General features: G+C 46.6%; 1 protein-coding gene across 3 annotated transcripts in view; it reads left to right on the forward strand.

The window, feature by feature from the left end:
* Window positions 1-18,387, forward strand: part of DPY19L4 (dpy-19 like 4) — an 80,977-nt gene that overhangs the window by 45,522 nt on the left and 17,068 nt on the right. For 2 of the 3 annotated variants that reach the window (XM_069959869.1, XM_069959867.1), the window contains exons 2-6: window positions 9,816-9,983; window positions 10,846-10,959; window positions 15,013-15,137; window positions 17,145-17,235; window positions 17,977-18,098. In XM_069959869.1, the coding sequence (XP_069815970.1) occupies window positions 9,816-9,983; window positions 10,846-10,959; window positions 15,013-15,137; window positions 17,145-17,235; window positions 17,977-18,098 (620 nt within the window). Of the gene's footprint in view, window positions 1-9,115; window positions 9,188-9,815; window positions 9,984-10,845; window positions 10,960-15,012; window positions 15,138-17,144; window positions 17,236-17,976; window positions 18,099-18,387 lie in introns of those variants that run through there. The other variant, XM_069959870.1, reaches the window with a different exon arrangement.

Below are 18,387 nucleotides of genomic sequence, written 5' to 3' on the forward strand. Positions count from 1 at the left end.
GTAACCCAGTTTCAGGACCTATCACTTAGCTAAAACCCAGTGTCCCCAGTCCCTGCAGCAGTTCCTGAATGTATCATCACTGAGCTGTGACCCCGCTCTCAAAGTTTAAACCACAGAATTAGAAACCTACCTGTTAAATAGCCCTTCCACTCTCAGAATATATAGTCACTGAGCGGTAATTCAGCGGAAGGCTGCCTAGACCATCCTTAGATTGTCCAGATGGCCCATAGAAGAAAGCAGTGGTCTGCTGTTACTACTCATATCGCATGGAGCAATAGGCAGCAGAACATGCTGAAAGACAACGATCATGTCGGTTAAAGGGGTATTCCCCCCAAAATAATTTTTCCATTAATACGCTGCCCACCCGTAGCTTTCCATCTTTCCAATACACAGTTATTACGGATTCTGCACAGTTTTGCTGTTATCCAGCTGCATTGACCCCCATGGATTGCAGAGAATCATCAGACCTCAGTCCACACCGACACGCTCCCTGCTCCTGGCCCCCACCCTCCGTGTCGGCATCACGTGTCCTCAGTCCCAGCACAGTGAAGTGACTGAGAACACTGATGCGGTGGCTGCTGTTAGAGAGGGAGACAGTGATCAGCGCAGCTGTGACTGTCTCCCTCTCTAACAGCAGCCACCCGGTCACCCCCAGCCCAGAGCTCACCCCGTGTGTCCAGAGCCTCCCGGCAGCACTCACCCGCAGCACACAGCCCCCTGGCCCACAACCAGCCGCCCCCCCCCCATCACCCGTGGCATCCCTCACTCACCCGAGGCATAGCCCCGGCACTCACCCGCGGCACCCCCCTCCCCCCGCGGTAAGCTCTGCACCCCCCCCCCCCGCGATCGCCCGCGGCAAGTTCTGCCCCCCGCGAGCGCCCACGGCAAGCTCCGACCCCCCATCGCCCGTGGCAAGCTCCGCCCCCGCGATCGCCTGCGGCAAACTCCGCCCCCATCGCCCGCAGCAAGCTCCGCCCCCCAATTGTCCTCGTCTCTGCTACACTGTCCCCCCCAACTCAGCTCTGCTACGCCGTCCCCCCCAACTCAGCTCTGCTACGCCGCCCCCCCCAACTCAGCTCTGCTACGCCGTCCCCCCAACTCGGCTCTGCTACGCCGTCCCCCGCAACTCAGCTCTGCTACACTGTCATCCCCAACTCAGCTCTGCTACAACGTCTCTTCCAACTCAGCTTTTCTACACCGACACCGCCATCTCAGCTCTGCTACACTGTCATCATCTCCTTCATTGTCTCAGCTCTGCTACTTCACCATCATCAGGCAGAAGCATTGCATGATGGGAAATGTAGTTTCCTATCTTGGATATAGATTGGCTTTTAGAAAAACTTGTAACTCAGGAACGGCAGCAGCTAGAAAGATGGGAGACGGCTCAAAATACTCAGGGGGACTTGGTGAGTAAGCACAGCTAGGTTTGGGAGCATTTCATTTTTTTAGCTCTTGGGGGGAGTACCCCTTTAATTATTGCCTTTCAACATGAGTTATTACACAAACAGATTATTGTCCATGAAGGTTAAGGTCCCTTGAAGCTCAGGGATCAGGAGAAGCCCCATCTGATGTGTATTGGGGGAGGGGGCACAGGACTATAAAACTTTTAAATGGGAACTCCGGGTAGAGGTAAAAAAAAAATGAAAATTCTGCAGAAGCATATAACATTATTTTCCTATCTATCCCAGTTTTGAAACTACCAAAAATCCATTTGTTTTGGGTGGTTTGTTCTGTTTTGTGTTTCTGTATTTCCTGGTTGAGCAGATGTACTCAGTACTACAGGTTCCAGAATGCAATGCTTTCCCTCAGCTGTTCCATCACAGTCCCCCACCCTGCCTATTCCCCGCCCAAAGCTGTTGCAGAACATCTAGGCTGTGTTCACACATTGCAGTTTCATTGTGTTACTGAATTATTTGCAGTACTTTATCATTTCATTGTGGTCCCACCCTCACAGCACACAGTTACTACCTGTAACACCACACCGTATTCTCTACCTGTAACACCACACAGCACGCTGTATTCTCTACCTGTAACACCACACAGCACACTGTATTCTCTACCTGTAACACCACACAGCACACTGTATTCTCTACCTGTAACACCACACAGCGCTGTATTCTCTACCTGTAACACCACACAGCACGCTGTATTCTCTGCCTGTAACACCACACAGCACGCTGTATTCTCTACCTGTAACACCACACAGCACACTGTATTCTCTACCTGTAACACCACACAGCACACTGTATTCTCTACCTGTAACACCACACCGTATTCTCTACCTGTAACACCACACAGCGCACTGTATTCTCTACCTGTAACACCACACAGCACGCTGTATTCTCTACCTGTAACACCACACAGCACACTGTATTCTCTACCTGTAACACAACACAGCACACTGTATTCTCTACCTGTAATGCTGATATTGGAATAAAGCAAAGAACTTTTTCCTTTTCCTTTCCACACACATATTATGATCAAGCATCTTTTATCTTTGAAGTTGATTCCCACAAAAAGGACTTTATGCAATATTATCTTCCATGGGATATACTGTTTATGCCTTGTTTTTTGTGCAGGTGGGATTGGCAGTGCCGGCTCTTATCCTCTCTGCTGTTTAGCATTATCTACTTGTGTTACTGCATCATTTTTGTGCAGATGCTGCAGTACTGCAATGACACTCCAACATGTGTGAACACAGCCCTAATTTCTCTGTAGACTTTTGCAAAATCAGCGAAGCTGAAACACCTGCTTCTGGCCGGTCAGAGATGGTGAATCACGCCCTGCCCCCTCTCTGCATCATCAGCCTGTCCTCAGCAAACACACACAATGTGGGACAGAGGCATGGAAAATTTGTCTCCTAAGGGGGGATAGCAGGGGGAGCAGGAGACAATGTGGATTGGCACAGAGGCCATTTTTTCCACTTCCTGGATTTCTATCAGCTACCAGTATGGCAGAACCGTACAGATACAGTAATAGGCTGGGTTCACACTACATATATTTCAGTCAGTATTGTGGTCCTCATATTGCAACCAAAGCCAGGAGTGGATTAAAAACACAGAAAGGATCTGTTCACACAATGTTGAAATTGAGTGGATGGCCGTCATATAAGGGTAAATAACTGCCATTATTTCAATATAACAGCCGTTGTTTTAAGATAACAGTAAATATTTGCCATTTGCGGACAGACTTTTCTGTGTTTTCAATCCACTCCTGGTTTTGGTTGCAATATGAGGACCACAATACTGACTGAAATATACGTAGTGTGAACCCAGCCATACATTGTATAGACACATCTATATAACTTTTAATGTACTTTTAATAGAAAACAAGTTTTCCTTATCCGGAGTTCCCCTTTAATTGTTCTAATCTGCTCTTCGATGTCTCCCTGGTCAGACTTCAGTTACATTAGCTCTCCCTCCTTCCACTCTCTCTTTCTTAATATCCAAACAAGCTTTACATTAATGAAAGGTGAAGGAGCAATGGGAAATTTAACCGTATGGCGGCTGTATTACATTACAGGACAGGGGCCCTGGTAGACGACAGACTGCTTTCCTTTCACTGCTGCGGGAGCTTAGTCCCTAGAGGTACCAGTGCAGTGTTTATCCTTTACAATGTGGAGCAGGCTGACTTTCCTTTAAACTGCTGCCACCTGCAGGCAGGAAGGAGCACAGCCATAGACAGACAGACATACAGCAGGCAGCCCCAGCACATGGGACAGGAAACAGGAAGTGATGTAAGCATACCTCCCAACTTTTGCTGGGAGGAAAGAGGGACAGTCACGGCAATGCGCCACGCCCCCTATAGCCACGCCCCCCATAACCATGCCCCCATAGCCACACTCTCATATCCACATCACCTATTACCATTATATAAAAAAACAAATATTATCACCACATTGTGACTTATACCCCCATACCATTACTACACAACATCCACTATACAAAGACCAGTATCTCCCCATACACTGACCCACATAGAGGTAGATACAAATGGTGCACAGGCTCTTTCTACCATATACTTAACACCATATACGTGATTACATTACAGCTACATTCAGTGACTCACAGGGGGCGTCTTCTCTGATCGGAATAGCTCACTTTTTCTCCTCTTCTCCATCTTGTACAGTCCATCATGAAAACCACTCCTGGCAATGCCTCGTCCCTGAAGAAATGCCAGACAAATATTTTAGGCTTTTTGCTTTTGCACCATCCTCACCATCTATACAAAGTCCCCATCTATATTGCTTTGCACTGTAACAGTGCTTACTCTTTGCCACCCTGTAGGGTTTAGGCCTACTGTGGACCCTCAAATAGTACTTAGGCCCCTCTGTGCCCTCATATAGTAGATAAGCCACCTCTGTGCCCTCATATAGTAGATAAGCCACCTCTGTGCCCTCATATAGTAGATAAGCCACCTCTGTGCCCTCATATAGTAGATAAGCCACCTCTGTGCCCTCATATAGTAGTATGACCCCGGTGTCTTCCCTATATAGTAGCTAAAACTCTCTATCCCCTGGTAGTAGCCTGGACAGAGAAAGATTTAGATATCCAGGCCTGATGGGAGTTGTAGTTTTGCAACATCTGAAGGGCTGCAGTTGGGGTTGTGGAGCAGTATGCAGCTGTCAGGACATGCTGGGGGGTTGTAGTTATGGAGCAGTATGCAGCTGTGAGGACATGCTGGGGGTTATAGTTGTGGAGCAGTATGCAGCTGCCAGGACATGCTGGGGGTTGTAGTTGTGGAGCAGTATGCAGCTGTGAGGACATGCTGGGGATTGTAGTTATGGAGCAGTATGCAGCTGTCAGGACATGCTGGGGGTTATAGTTGTGGAGCAGTATGCAGCTGTCAGGACATGCTGGGGGTTGTAGTTATGGAGCAGTATGCAGCTGTGAGGACATGCTGGGGGTTGTAGTTGTGGAGCAGTATGCAGCTGTAAGGACATGCTGGGGGTTATAGTTGTGGAGCAGTATGCAGCTGTCAGGACATGCTGGGGGTTGTAGTTGTGGAGCAGTATGCAGCTGTCATTGCCCCATGGTAGTAAGCCCCCCTCAGGTAGCAGTATGCAGCTGTCAGGACATGCTGGGGGTTGTAGTTGTGGAGCAGTATACAGCTGTCATTGCCCCATGGTAGTAAGACCCCCTCAGGTAGCAGTATGCAGCTGTCAGGACATGCTGGGGGTTGTAGTTGTGGAGCAGTATGCAGCTGTCAGGACATGCTGGGGGTTGTAGTTGTGGAGCAGTATGCAGCTGTCATTGCCCCATGGTAGTAAGACCCCCTCAGGTAGCAGTATGCAGCTGTCAGGACATGCTGGGGGTTGTAGTTGTGGAGCTGTATGCAGCTGTCAGGACATGCTGGGGGTTGTAGTTGTGGAGCAGTATGCAGCTGTCATTGCCCCATGGTAGTAAGACCCCCTCAGGTAGCAGTATGCAGCTGTCAGGACATGCTGGGGGTTGTAGTTGTGGAGCAGTATGCAGCTGTCAGGACATGCTGGGGGTTGTAGTTGTGGAGCAGTATGCAGCTGTCATTGCCCCATGGTAGTAAGACCCCCTCAGGTAGCAGTATGCAGCTGTCAGGACATGCTGGGGGTTGTAGTTGTGGAGCAGTATGCAGCTGTCAGGACATGCTGGGGGTTGTAGTTGTGGAGCAGTATGCAGCTGTCAGGACATGCTGGGGGTTGTTGTTGTGGAGCAGTATGCAGCTGTCATTGCCCCATGGTAGTACACCCCCCCTCAGGTAACAGTATGCAGCTGTCAGGACATGCTGGGGGTTGTAGTTGTGGAGCAGTATGCAGCTGTCAGGACATGCTGGGGGTTGTAGTTGTGGAGCAGTATGCAGCTGTCAGGACATGCTGGGGGTTGTAGTTGTGGAGCAGTATGCAGCTGTCAGGACATACTGGGGGTTGTAGTTGTGGAGCAGCATGCAGCTGTCAGGACATGCTGGGGGTTGTAGTTGTGGAGCAGTATGCAGCTGTCAGGACAGGCTGGGGGTTGTAGTTGTGGAGCAGTATGCAGCTGTCATTGCCCTATGGTAGTAAGCCCCCCTCCCCCCCGCCCTCAGGTAGCCATTGCCCCCTGGTAGTAAGCCCCCCCCCCCTCAGATGGCCATTGCCCCCTGGTAGTAAGCTCCCTCAGGTAGCCATTGCCCCCTGGTAATAAGCCCCCCTCAGGTAGCCATTGCCCCCTGGTAGTAAGCCCCCCCCCTCAGGTGGCCATTGCTCCCTGGTAGGTAGTACTCCTCTCTCCCATGTGGACAATGCTCCCTGTACAGTAAAACAACAAAAAAAAGCCATATACTCACCTCAGCTGAGCTCCTCTGTCCTCCAGCGTCTCTTCTCTCTGCTCTGTGTACATGAGTGACGTCACTCATGTGCCGAAGCTATGGGGGAGAGAGCGGCCTCTTGTGGCCGGAGGCAGAATGACACCTTCGGCCACAAGAATTTTGCCACAGCAGGAAGCCGATGTCTCCTGCTCTGCTAGTGTAACTGGGTGCGAGGGCTAGGCTTGGGGGGGGGGCTAACGGGACACATGGGGGCTGTCCCGGGTCGGCGGGACATGACCCCAAAATCAGAACTGTCCCGCCGGGACAGTTAGGAGGTATGGATGTAAGGCTGGATGTTAGATTGACCACGGTTTGGACTAAGCCCTTAAGGGGTTATCCAGGCTTAGAGAAATATGCCTGCTTTCTTTCATAAGCCACACCTCTCCTGTCCTCAGTGCATGGAGCTGAACTGTAATACCACACACAACCTGAGGACAGGGGTGGTGCTGAAATCACAGCAGAATCTTGGCAAAATTGCAATGTGTGAACACAGCCTACAGGTCAGAAGTGGCTGCAGCTGTACGAGGTTAAAGAAATGACGCTATTGTTACATCCTACAATACAGTTCATAGTTCAAGTGTTTTCTTGACCAGCCATGGATATTGTTTTATGAGAGTTCTACATAGTAACAGTAAATCACTGGACTGCTGGATGTGCGGATTTTATAGAGTAGTTAAACTAGTCAGAGCTTTTCTAGTCCTGGCCTCGGTGGCAGCCACCACCCATTGCATCCAGGACGCTGCAGAAAAGTTTTTACAGAGGTCACGTACACACGATGTAAACCTCATGTTCACAATCAGGGTACTTTCTGGGTAATTTGGTGAACATAACCCCCTTCCTTCCTCAATTTATATAATGCCGGCAACATTAAAGGGGTATTCCACTCAAACATAACTTTTGATATGGTGCTGTTGATACGGTGAGACTAACAAGTCCTTCCCTACGTGTTATCATTCAGTCTCCTTCCCCCAGTTCTGAGCTGCTGCTTTCTACTGAAGACACAAAAATCTGTGTGAGCCTTTCTGTCTGTCCCCCCTCCCTTCTGAGATGGCTGATGTAAACAAGTCCCTATCTGCAACTTTGTAATGCTGGGAGGGATTATCACAGTGGGAGACTTGTTTACATCATCTGTCTCAGAAGGGAGCGGGGAGGAGGGGGAGACAGAAAGAAAAGCTCACACACAGATTTTTGTATCTTCAGCAGAAAGCAGCAGCTCAGAACTGGGAGAAGGAGACAGAATAGATAATAACAAGTTTGGAAGGAATTGTTAGTCTCACTATGGGCAGCAATATATGAAAAGTTGTGTTTGAGCAGAATACTCTTTTAAGGGTGGGTTCACATATACCGGAATCGCTGCAGATTTCACGCTGTAAGTTTGCAGTGAAATTCGCTGTGATTCCCGGCATTGTCAGTTTGTATGGGTTTCTGTACTCGCAGCTGATTTTTCCCTCTGCAGCGAGTATGTAAACCCAGTCCCCTTTAACCCACTGCGGCCCGGTGAATACTTTAGTGGTCAGTGCTCTGGCCTGCTTCTGTGGCTCCCGTAGATCCCGCTCAGCCAATCAGTGGCTGCGGCAGGACAGCGCACTGATTGGCTGAGCGGGATCTACGGGAGCCACAGAAGTGATCAGGAGCGCAATGTAATGGAGGGTGAAGGTAGGGGATGATAGCAGCGGTCTAAAAAGAATCACAGCTGCATGCCCTGGTGTTCTGTTCGGTGGGCATGCTTCCAAATAAAACTTTGCTAGGTATTAGGGTTATTTACACAGAAAGATTATCTGCCATGGATTTGAAGCCAAAGCCAGGAATGGATTTGAAAAGAGGAGACAACTCAGGCTTTGCTTTATGACCTGATCTCTGTTTATAGTCTGTTTCTGGCTTCGGCTTCAAATCTTTGGCAGATAATCTTTCTGTGTAAATGGACCCTTACTTTGGGGGGGGGGCTTTAAAGGGAACCTGTCACCCAAATCCCCCCCCCCACGCCGGGGTGACAGGCTCCCGACCCCCTGCTACAGCCCCCTATACTCACCTGATCCCGCCGGGTCCCGCTTCTGGATCCGGTCGGGTCACGGAGATCTCAGCCGCTGCAGCCCGGCGCGTGCGCTGAGAGATGAGTCCAACGCTCCGTCATTCTCTATAAGTGTTGGACTCATCTGAGGAGCGCACGCGCCGGGCTGCAGCGGCTGAGATCTCCGTGACCTGACCGGATCCAGAAGAGGGACCCGGCGGGATCAGGTGAGTGTAGGGGGCTGTAGTGGGGGTCGGGAGCCTGTCACCCCGACACAGGGGGTGACAGGTTCCCTTTAAGCTCATTGTGAACACTCAGACCCTGACCAATAACATTGTACAAAAACCTATCAAAAGGTTTTTTTCATTACTTTAAAACCATTAGTTTTTCTATTTTTTTTTTCTTCTGGTGAACATAACCTTAGGGCTGTGCTGACATCTTGTCTAATAACTTAGTTTTGCGTCTATATTGGGAGACAAACTAGTCAGGCTGCATTCAGACATATCGTTTTGATGCGTTTTTAGCTGCGATTTCAGGGGAAAGTGGCGCTAGTTTAAAGCACATCTGGCGAAATCGCTGCAAAACCGCATAAAAACTTTTTTTTTCCATTGGCTTTACTGATAGCCTGCAAAGGTTTGTAATACATAGTGACTGTCCGCGCTGTATCAGTATACAGGCTGCACTGCATCGGCGCTCCGCTCTCAGGCATAGAACCTTTTCAGAATGAGCGTCCCCATCCCCGCTCGGTAATTGATTACCGCCGCCTACTTCCTGCTTCTCTGGCTGTGAATGGAGGCGGCAGGCGTGCGGAGTGCGGAGTGATCGCTGCAGCAGCAGCAGGGGGAGCAGCACTTGCAGCTGGTAATGGGGGGCAGCAGGGGGTGTAGATCTGCACAGACTCTTATCCTGGGTGACATTGCTGGCTGCTTACTGTATATGAGGTGGATGAGAACTCCCTCCAAGTGTCAGCTACAGTAACTCCATCACATCAGGGGGGTTGTGGCTTTCAGGACTTTCCCTTTTAGTGTTTTTCGTTGCTTTTCTTTGCCTCTTCTCCTTTATAGATGCGTCTTTGACTTTTCCGCTCCGGCCTCTTCCTTCCAAATGTTTTTTGACTTCAGGCTTTATAGTAGGATTGGTTTATTGGTAGGATTCTTATCAGGAGCCTGGGAAAGCTGGGTGACGCCCCCTATGGGAGCTTAAGGGTGCGAACGCTCACGCTGTGTGGGTTGATTTTACATACGTAGACCTGTATCCGCAGTGTGTGAACGTATCCTTAGGTCCCATTGTGTATCTTATCATTTACTGCTTTGTCGCGAAGTCGTCTCCGATTTTACCGGAATATTCCAGGATACAAACTTCCGACCATTCTGCCATGTCTGAATGCAGCCTTACTTGGGGTTGTCAGTTTTTAGAAACTTTATACACAGACAATGCTGATGACTATGCTACCCGTGTGTGTATACAATGGATGTATAATGTGTTTCAGGTCTGCAGTCTGATGGTAAGCCATATACCGCTGTATCCCTGAATGTTGTGAGCACACTGTCAGCTCATGCTGGACTCCATAGGCAAACAGTACTCACCAGGTCTGCAGGACACCCATTGACCAGGCTGCTTTATAGCCTCTCGGGCTGTATTACAATGGAGGATGACGGTGAGTACAAGCAGGTGTATAGACATGTTACACGGCTAGTATACTGCATTATATGGCATCACTTCCTTTCCTTACATAAGCAGTGTCCCGGTCATTATAAAACAGGTGGCAGAGAGATGGCCGAGATCTGAGGATAGCGGGGATCTGCTGCCGCCGCTCCTATTCCACGGAGTGACGGCAGCAGATCACTGCTCAGTTGTTTGTCTTTCAAAATGTTGAAAGACAAACAACAGCAAAGATCAGTCAACATCATTCATGTCGGCTGATCGTTGCCTTCTATTACACGGGACAATTATCGCCCGATAATCTATCCGTGTAATAGGGCCTTAAGACTGCGGCTGATCTAAACTTTTGACTTGTCTCTGCAATGTGTCAAAAAGTTTTTTTTTCCTAATGTCAGGAACACTTTAAAATTCTTTTAAATCAACTGGTGCCAGAGATTTGTAATTTACTTCTATTAAAAATATCAAGTACTTATCAGCTGCTGTATGTTCTGCAAGAAGTGGTGTATTCTTTCCAGTCTGGATAGCAGGAGAGGTTTTTTTTTTTATGGGAATTTGCTGCTGCTCTGGACAGTTCCTGTCTCGGACAGAGGTGGCAGCAGGGAGCAATGTGTCAGACTGGAGAGAACACACCACTTCCTGCAGGACATACAGCAGCTGCTAAGTACTAGAAGACTTGTTTGTTTGTTTGTTTGTTTGTTTTTATTAAGAGCTAAATCACAATTCTCTGGCACTTGATGGGACCAGTTGATTTGAAAGAAATAATTTTGCCCCTTTAAGGGCATTTTGTTGATGCCAGTGACTTTGTGTTATTATTTCCTATATCAGGATGATCTGATACTGATCTCTTTAACTTTAAGGTTCACAAGGAGATGAGCTGAGGCAGAGGAGAACGACTTCTTTCTCAGAAACCCAGGATGCCAAAGAAAGTGACCAAACCAAGGTTACCGGAAAAGCAGGAAAATCTTCAAAATGTAAGATGACTTCCTTCTGTACAGGAAAATCTGATCTATGATAGATATATATATATATGTGTGTGTGTGTGTGTGTATATATATATATATATATATATATATATATATATATACCACTGACTGTAAGGAGATGTCTTATATCATATAATGTATAGTACTTGTATGTAATAGACTCCGCATAAATTCCCTATGGGGCTGTTATGCCCAGGGATGTTTGTCTCGGGCACCAGCTTTAGTGCCCCTTACAGGGTTAAAGGGGTAGTCCAATAAAAATCAACTGGTTTCAGAAAATTATATAAATTTAGTAATTTAATTCTATTTAAAAATCTCAAGTCTTCCAATACTTATCAGCTACTGTATGTCCTGTAGGATTTTATTTTCAGTCATGATTTGTCCAGAGCAGTAGAGGATTTCTATTGGGATTTACTACTGCCCTGAAAAGTTCCTGACATTGACAGAGGTGGCAGCAGAGAGCATTGTGTCAGACTGGAAAGAATACACAACCTCCTGCAGGACATACAGCAGCTGATAAGTACGGGAAGACTTGAAATTTTTAAATAGACGTCAATTACAAATCTGTATAACTTTCTGAAACCAGTTGATTTGAAAGAAAAACCTCTTTGCTGGAGTACCCCTTTAGCCCTATAGGGCAAACAGGTAGATTTTCTCTGATACAGCTCTTCTCCTGGTTCTTCCTGACCCCCCTGTCCCGTGTAACCCTATACATCCTGAAGTCCATTCCTTGTAGTTACATCTGTGGGTCACCCCCCCTCCTTTTCTAAACCTTCTTCCTTCTTCTTGTAGCCTGGGCCATTGAAGAAGGTAAAGTTCAGGTCTCTCAAGTTACGCAGGACCTTCCCGTGCAGATACAGACCACCTATTGTATCATATGTAGGTGCCCGGGACTTGTCCGAGCTGTAGACATCCAGCTTTTTATTCTCCAGCAGTTAATAGGAAACTAATACTATAAAGAGGCTTTGTCATGGCGGACAGACCTCAATATTAGAAGATCTATTTGTTGCCCTTATAAACCTAAGCTGCAGGATGCCACCGGCTTTATACGTGCACCAATATAATGCCATATACAACATTTAGTAGAATCCAGGCTTAGCCCACTATAGGAGCCAGTCTTATTCAGTTAGTGGCCAGTTGAGAAGCTTAGGGCTCCATAGTGACTTTGATTGTAAAATCCTTGGACGCTACAGCTACAATATGTCCCTATGGGGGAGAAGATGCACAATGATATTGTAATTATAACATTAGTAGATAAGAACACATAACTCTAGGCTAGAAGCAATATGTCCTATATATGTGTCACGTAAAAATTCTTAAAGGGATTATACTCAATCCACATTATAACAAGCTAATCGGTGGTACCCCTCTTGGTCACGGGAATAGAGGACAGTTGCCCACCATGAGGTAATAGAGGGGCAGGGTACATGCTCCACCACTCAGTTAACCTCTGTTCTTGAAATCGGTGAATAGGGGATAACCTCTCTAAAGGAGAAGTCCGGACGTTTTTTAAATCCGGCAGAGGCAGGGGAGAATTAGATAAGAAGTACGAACTTACCTCTCCCAGTGCCTGCAGTGAGCGGTGGGACCGGCCTAGGGACCCCTGCCAGAAGGTTTTTTTTCCCGTGTTTTTTTTCCAGCTGATGGACTGGCCGCTCAGCCAATCAGTGACTGGAGCGGTGTCCCACCCTAGTCATTGACTGACTGAGCTGCCAGGCCGTGACATGTCCGTGCCGGAGATCCCGGAGCCCGGCAGGGGTACCGCCACTCACCGCAGGCACAGGGAGAGGTAAGTTAGTACTTGTTATCAGATTCTCCCCCTGCCTCTGCCAGTTTATAGATTTTAAAAATGGCCGGAGTTCTCCTTTAGGTTTCGGTGGAGCTTTTCATAGTATTATCTCTTTGTAGAAAAGTGACATAGCCGCCATTCCGGCCTTCTCAGACTCACAATTGGCACTGGTGCCCCCCCACCCACTGTGTTATTAGGTAAATTAGTCACCCCCAGACCCCAGCCATGTTTGTTGTCACCCAGGATTCCCTGAAGCAGACATGAAGCTATAATACAGGTAGATCAGCAGACTTTGCATGTAGCTGAGATGGTGTATACACAGATATACACATCACTTTGCCTGTAAGCAAAATATTTACATGTTAAGCAAACAGTTTGCTGTCACATGATATAAACTGTCAACTGATGTATGACCTAGAAGGTTTCTTAAAGGGGAACTTTACCAGTCCTTACTTCTGTTTCAGGTAAAACTTTATACCCCTAAACCTTACCTGATGAGTGACTTTATATTAGATGGCCATATACTCATCTGTACAGTAAAACAGATGTCTGAAATAAGGGATTGGTTGTATATAGAGGAGATAACGCTCTGGAAGTACGAGAACTGAACCGTATTCTTTAAGAGGAACCCTGAAATGCTGGCTTATATCGCAGCCTGCTGAATACAATCTGCAGTGGTCGGCAGTGTGGGTGTAGCATACATTATCTGGGTATTTCCAGAACCTTCATCTCTGGTAAATTCTCACATCTCTGTTTCCCATCCTCCGCACCATTGTCTGTCTCTGCTCAGGTGTGAAATAGCTGGTATAGTTGCATAATTCTTTGTATAACCTGAAATAAACCCCAATCCCAGACACCTATGTAGATGGAGGAAGCAAAGTATTGTGAGAGTATCATCAGACGGTATTGCAATGTACTTTTTTTGTGTCTTCACTTAAGCTCTGGTGCTATAGATTCAGGATCTCCTAAAAAAACATTTTAAAGAGGTTACCCAGGATCGGAAAATACACAGCTACTTTTTTGCAAAACAGTGCCACCCCTGTCCTCTGGTTGTGTGTGGTATTACAAATCACCTCCATTCATTTCAATGGAAATGAGCTTCAAAACCCACACCCAAACTGAGGGCAAAACTGGTACCGATTATTATTTCCATCCATGTAATAGCCCATGTGATTCCTAACATGTTTGTAAATTATCTAATCCCCCCCTCCCAAAAAAAAAAAAAAAATTCTCAGGAAACGCCTCGGGAAAAAGAAAAAAAAAATCTGAAGTCATGGCCACTAGGTGTCTCGTTTCCAAGCAATTCTGTCTCTAACAGCAGAGAAATCAAGACAGAACACATCAAACAGAGATAGGACTTTTACTAAGGAGTATAACTGCGCCAGCATATTCACCTGGTACTGACTAAGTGTAGATCTGCACCTGTTTGTGCAACTTTTTAAAGTCGCAAATGATAAATTGGGCACTGCGACATGGAGAGAAAGGAGCTGCTGCACATCACACCTATGGCTGACACTAATGCCTCTCGGCTATATTTAAAAACCAACGCCAGTATGTTGGTATATAATTTGATCAAACCATATTGCCCCATGTACCACGTGCCGGTCTCCTTGTTCACGTGGATCCCTATGCTAACTCCACACTGTGTCGGTCAGCGACCGCCAACCCCGCAAAGCGTGCACAAGCAGGGAAGGGAGGCCATGGAATGGCCCCACAACCCCAGTGTCATAGGACCAAACCCAAAGTGCCCCCCCAAAACCCAGCCAGCAACACCAGCAGAGAAGGTTGCCCCCAAACAACACAAGTATGAATATGGTATAGCACTCACCATTACTGCTGCAGATAGAATGGGAAAAATAGGAGGTACTGACATGTGAGCACAGGTGTCTCCTGCTAATTTGGGTCATGTGGGTCTTGTGAAGGGGAGTGCCAACTGCTCAGAAAAGGGAGAAAAATAAAATACGTCATGGAGAGAAAGGAGCTGCTGCACATCACACCTATGGCTGATACTAATGTCGCTAGGCTATGTTTAAAAACCAACGCCAGGATGTTGGTATATAATTTGAACTTCACTCTATCCGGCATGATGTCATGGCATAGCAGAGAGGAGCAGGTGCTGTCCTCGGATTGGCCTGAGAAGGAAAGGAAGTCCTTTGTGGGCTCTACCCGTCACCGCTCTGAAGGGTTGATGTAACATTATTTGGGAAGTACAGGTACACTTTAAACATGTCATGCCTTCTTTCTTTTTCTAGGTGTTACATTGCAGCGGGTTGCAAAGCTTTTTGTCGGTTGTCTCGTAACGGCTACGAGCGGCATGATGTATGCAGTCTACCTGTCCACCTATCATGAGCGCAAGTTCTGGTTTTCCAGCCGCAGGGTAAGAGGTCTTCTTTACAATGTAGGGCTCTAGTGTCACTAGGGTCATGGCTCCATCATGTTCCTGTTCTCTCTGATGGGTAGAATAGTATCGTAAGCTACTCTACCCAATAAAAGAAAACCCCAAATGATAATCTGACAGACAGTATTATAGGGGACCATTACAATACAAACCCCATGTCTGTATAGGATCCTGTAAAAAATTGGACGTCTTCATGCCATTATCGGACGAATAAGCGTTTTTAGGAACAGTCCTTGTACAGGGCCCTTAAAGGGAATGTGTCAGCAGAAAATAACTTGTTGTGTAAATAATGTTTTTATGTTCCACATATTTATAAAGAATTTTGGTGACTTCCTGTTTTGTCTGTGGTGATAAGAGGAGGCTGCTGTAAAGTAATCTTTACAGCGTCATGTGACACCAGTAGAAAGAGGAGACAATAGCAGCTCCCTTTGGAATGACCTCTTCAAAGGTCACAGAGTACGCTCGGTTATGTTTTACATTCATCTCAAGGGGCAGACTCTGTCTATTGTTGTCTATGTCCATGAGTCTTGCTGTAAAGCATGTCACTAAATGCTGTTAAGAACAGCCCAGGCAAGATGGCAGCCCCCATAACAATATCCAAATAGTGAAATATAAATAGAAACAGATTAGAACAAAATAACAAGTTTTAGTAGAATGTAGGTGGCACATTCCCTTTAATCACAGGCTATCCCACTACTGAGACCACCGGCAATTGACTGCAATCACTAGGACAGCCCAACAACAAGTGTTCAGTTTCCTAACAGCACCACCACAGGTGAAATAAAGTATTACACAATAATAACTATAATAGCTGTGCTGTCCATATAATGGATGGACGTCCTGGGTTTTCTACAGATGCTTTCTCTATTAGACTATATAGTAATGGTTTGCTGTATCAAACAGTCTCTGGAAGGCTCTGGTTACACTGGCTTTGGCCTTTCTGTCAGGGTGTAGTCTTCAGGCCATCCATTCTTGTCAAAATAAAAAATTGGCCACCGGACAGCTCCATTATAATCCAAATGATCCATCATGGCTGTAATTAAAGAAGGTCCCATGATCCATGACGCCTGTGAGAACAGAGCATTAGATAGCTGCAGAGCCATGTTAGGGGAAGACACAAGCAAGAAGCCGGGCAGACTAGAGTATTATGTGTATAATGGGTGTCACACAAGGTGGCGTGTTGCGCAGGATGTGCAGGAAGTGCTGCAGGAAGTGGTCACACTAGTCCACATATTTAACACTTTAGCCACAATACAGTTTATAAAGCTGAAAGTTGCTTCAGGTCTAATGATAATGTGAGATGTATTCTTACCTGAAACAACTTAAAAACCTCTCTCTAACTATATGGTTATAGGTAGGAGAGTAATGACCGTAATGATGGTTTTATGCTTCCAGTGCTTTGTGGGACATGACGAGACTACCCCTTTAAAGGGGTACTCCAGTGAAAAATCTTTTTCTTTCAAATCAACTGGTTATATAGATTTGTAAATTACTTTTATTTAAAAATCTCAAGTTTTCCCATGCTTATCAGCTGCTGTATGTCCTGCAGAAAGTGGTGTATTCTTTCCAGTCTGAGACAGTGCTCTCTGCTGCCACCTCTGTCCATGTCAGGAACTGTCCAGAGCAGGAGCAAATCCCCATGAAAAAACCTCTCCTGCTCTGGAAAATTCCTGACATGGACAGAGTTGGCGGCAGAGAGCACTGTCCTGCAGGGCATACAGCAGCTGATAAGTACTGGAAGACTGAAGATTTTTAAATAGAAGTAAATTAAAAATCTATATACCTTTCTGAAACTAGTTCCTTTGACAGAAAAAGATTTTTGCCGGAGTACCCCTTTAAGTATACATGCTTTTGCAGTTGTGTTGGGGACATGAGAGGACTGGATCTATTAGACTTGTAGAAGCATAGTGTCAGATTTTTATTTTTTGCCAAGTATTGTGTACTGAGGATTTAGAGATAATCCCCTATCATATTCTCTTTGTTTAGGATCTTGAGCGGGAAATCACATTCCAGGGGGACGGAGCTGTTTACTATTCCTTTTATAAGGACATGCTGCGGGCGCCGTCATTTGAAAGAGGTAAAGGAGTGTGATTTTTTTTTTGTTCTTTAAAGGGGTAGTGCGGCGCTCAGAAATTATTCACAGAATAACACACATTACAAAGTTATACAACTTTGTAATGTATGTTATGTCTGTGAATCGCCCCGTTCCCCGTGTCCCACCACCCCCACCCGTGTACCCGGAAGTGTGGTGCATTATACATTACCTGATCCGTGTCGAGGGCTGTCCGCCATCTTGTGCCAAACGTCATCTTCGGACGGACGGCCGTGTCGCTGCCGCCCGTCCCCCCTCCGCCGCGTCACAACTGTACTCAGCCGCGATTGGCCGAGCACAGTTATGCTCAGCCAATCGCCGCTGAGCATCGGATGACGCTGCAGAGGGCGGCCGGCATTCGGGACAGTCGGAGCTGTTCGCCGGCCGCCCGAAGAAGACGTCACTCGCTGAAGATCGGAGACTGGTGTCGGCACGTGACAGGTGAGTATAGCGCACCACTCTTCCGGGGAACACGGGTGGGGGTGGTGGGACACGGGGAAGGGGGCCATTCACAGACATAACATACATTACAAAGTTGTATTACTTTGTAATGTGTGTTAGTCTGTGAATAATTCTTTACCGCCGCATTACCCCTTTAAGTGTATTCTGAAGTTCCCAAAAATTTCTTTCAAAATGGACGGTATAGAAATTCTGAGTTATCTCTTCTGTTTCAAAATGGACGGTATAGAAATGCTGAGTTATCTCTTCTGTTTCTGTTCATTCCAGGTATATTTGAGCTGGCGTACAATAATAGGACTGTCCCTATGAAGACTATTAATGCTGTGCAGCAGATGACTCTGTACCCAGAACTTATTGCCAGCGCCCTCTATCATATGTCTGGAAGTCAGGTAAACCATATATCCAGATCCAGTGGTTCAATACAACCCAGGGTCAAGTGATTTTAAAGGAGGTTATTCAGGCTCTTTCAGAAACAGTGCCACTCTTTGTTCTCAGGTTGTTTGAGGTATTGCAGCTTAGTTGCATTGAAGGGAATAGAGGTGAGTTGTTATATCACACAGTTGTTATATCACACACACTAGCTGGCTTTTTTTCTAGTCCTTGATAAACCCTTAAAAACCTATAAATAACACTTTTGTGTCTATATAGTAATATAGGGGGAGATTTATGAAACATGGT

The sequence above is a fragment of the Dendropsophus ebraccatus genome, chromosome 2 (genome assembly GCF_027789765.1).
Source record: "Dendropsophus ebraccatus isolate aDenEbr1 chromosome 2, aDenEbr1.pat, whole genome shotgun sequence".
In the NCBI taxonomy this organism is placed as follows: domain Eukaryota; kingdom Metazoa; phylum Chordata; class Amphibia; order Anura; family Hylidae; genus Dendropsophus; species Dendropsophus ebraccatus.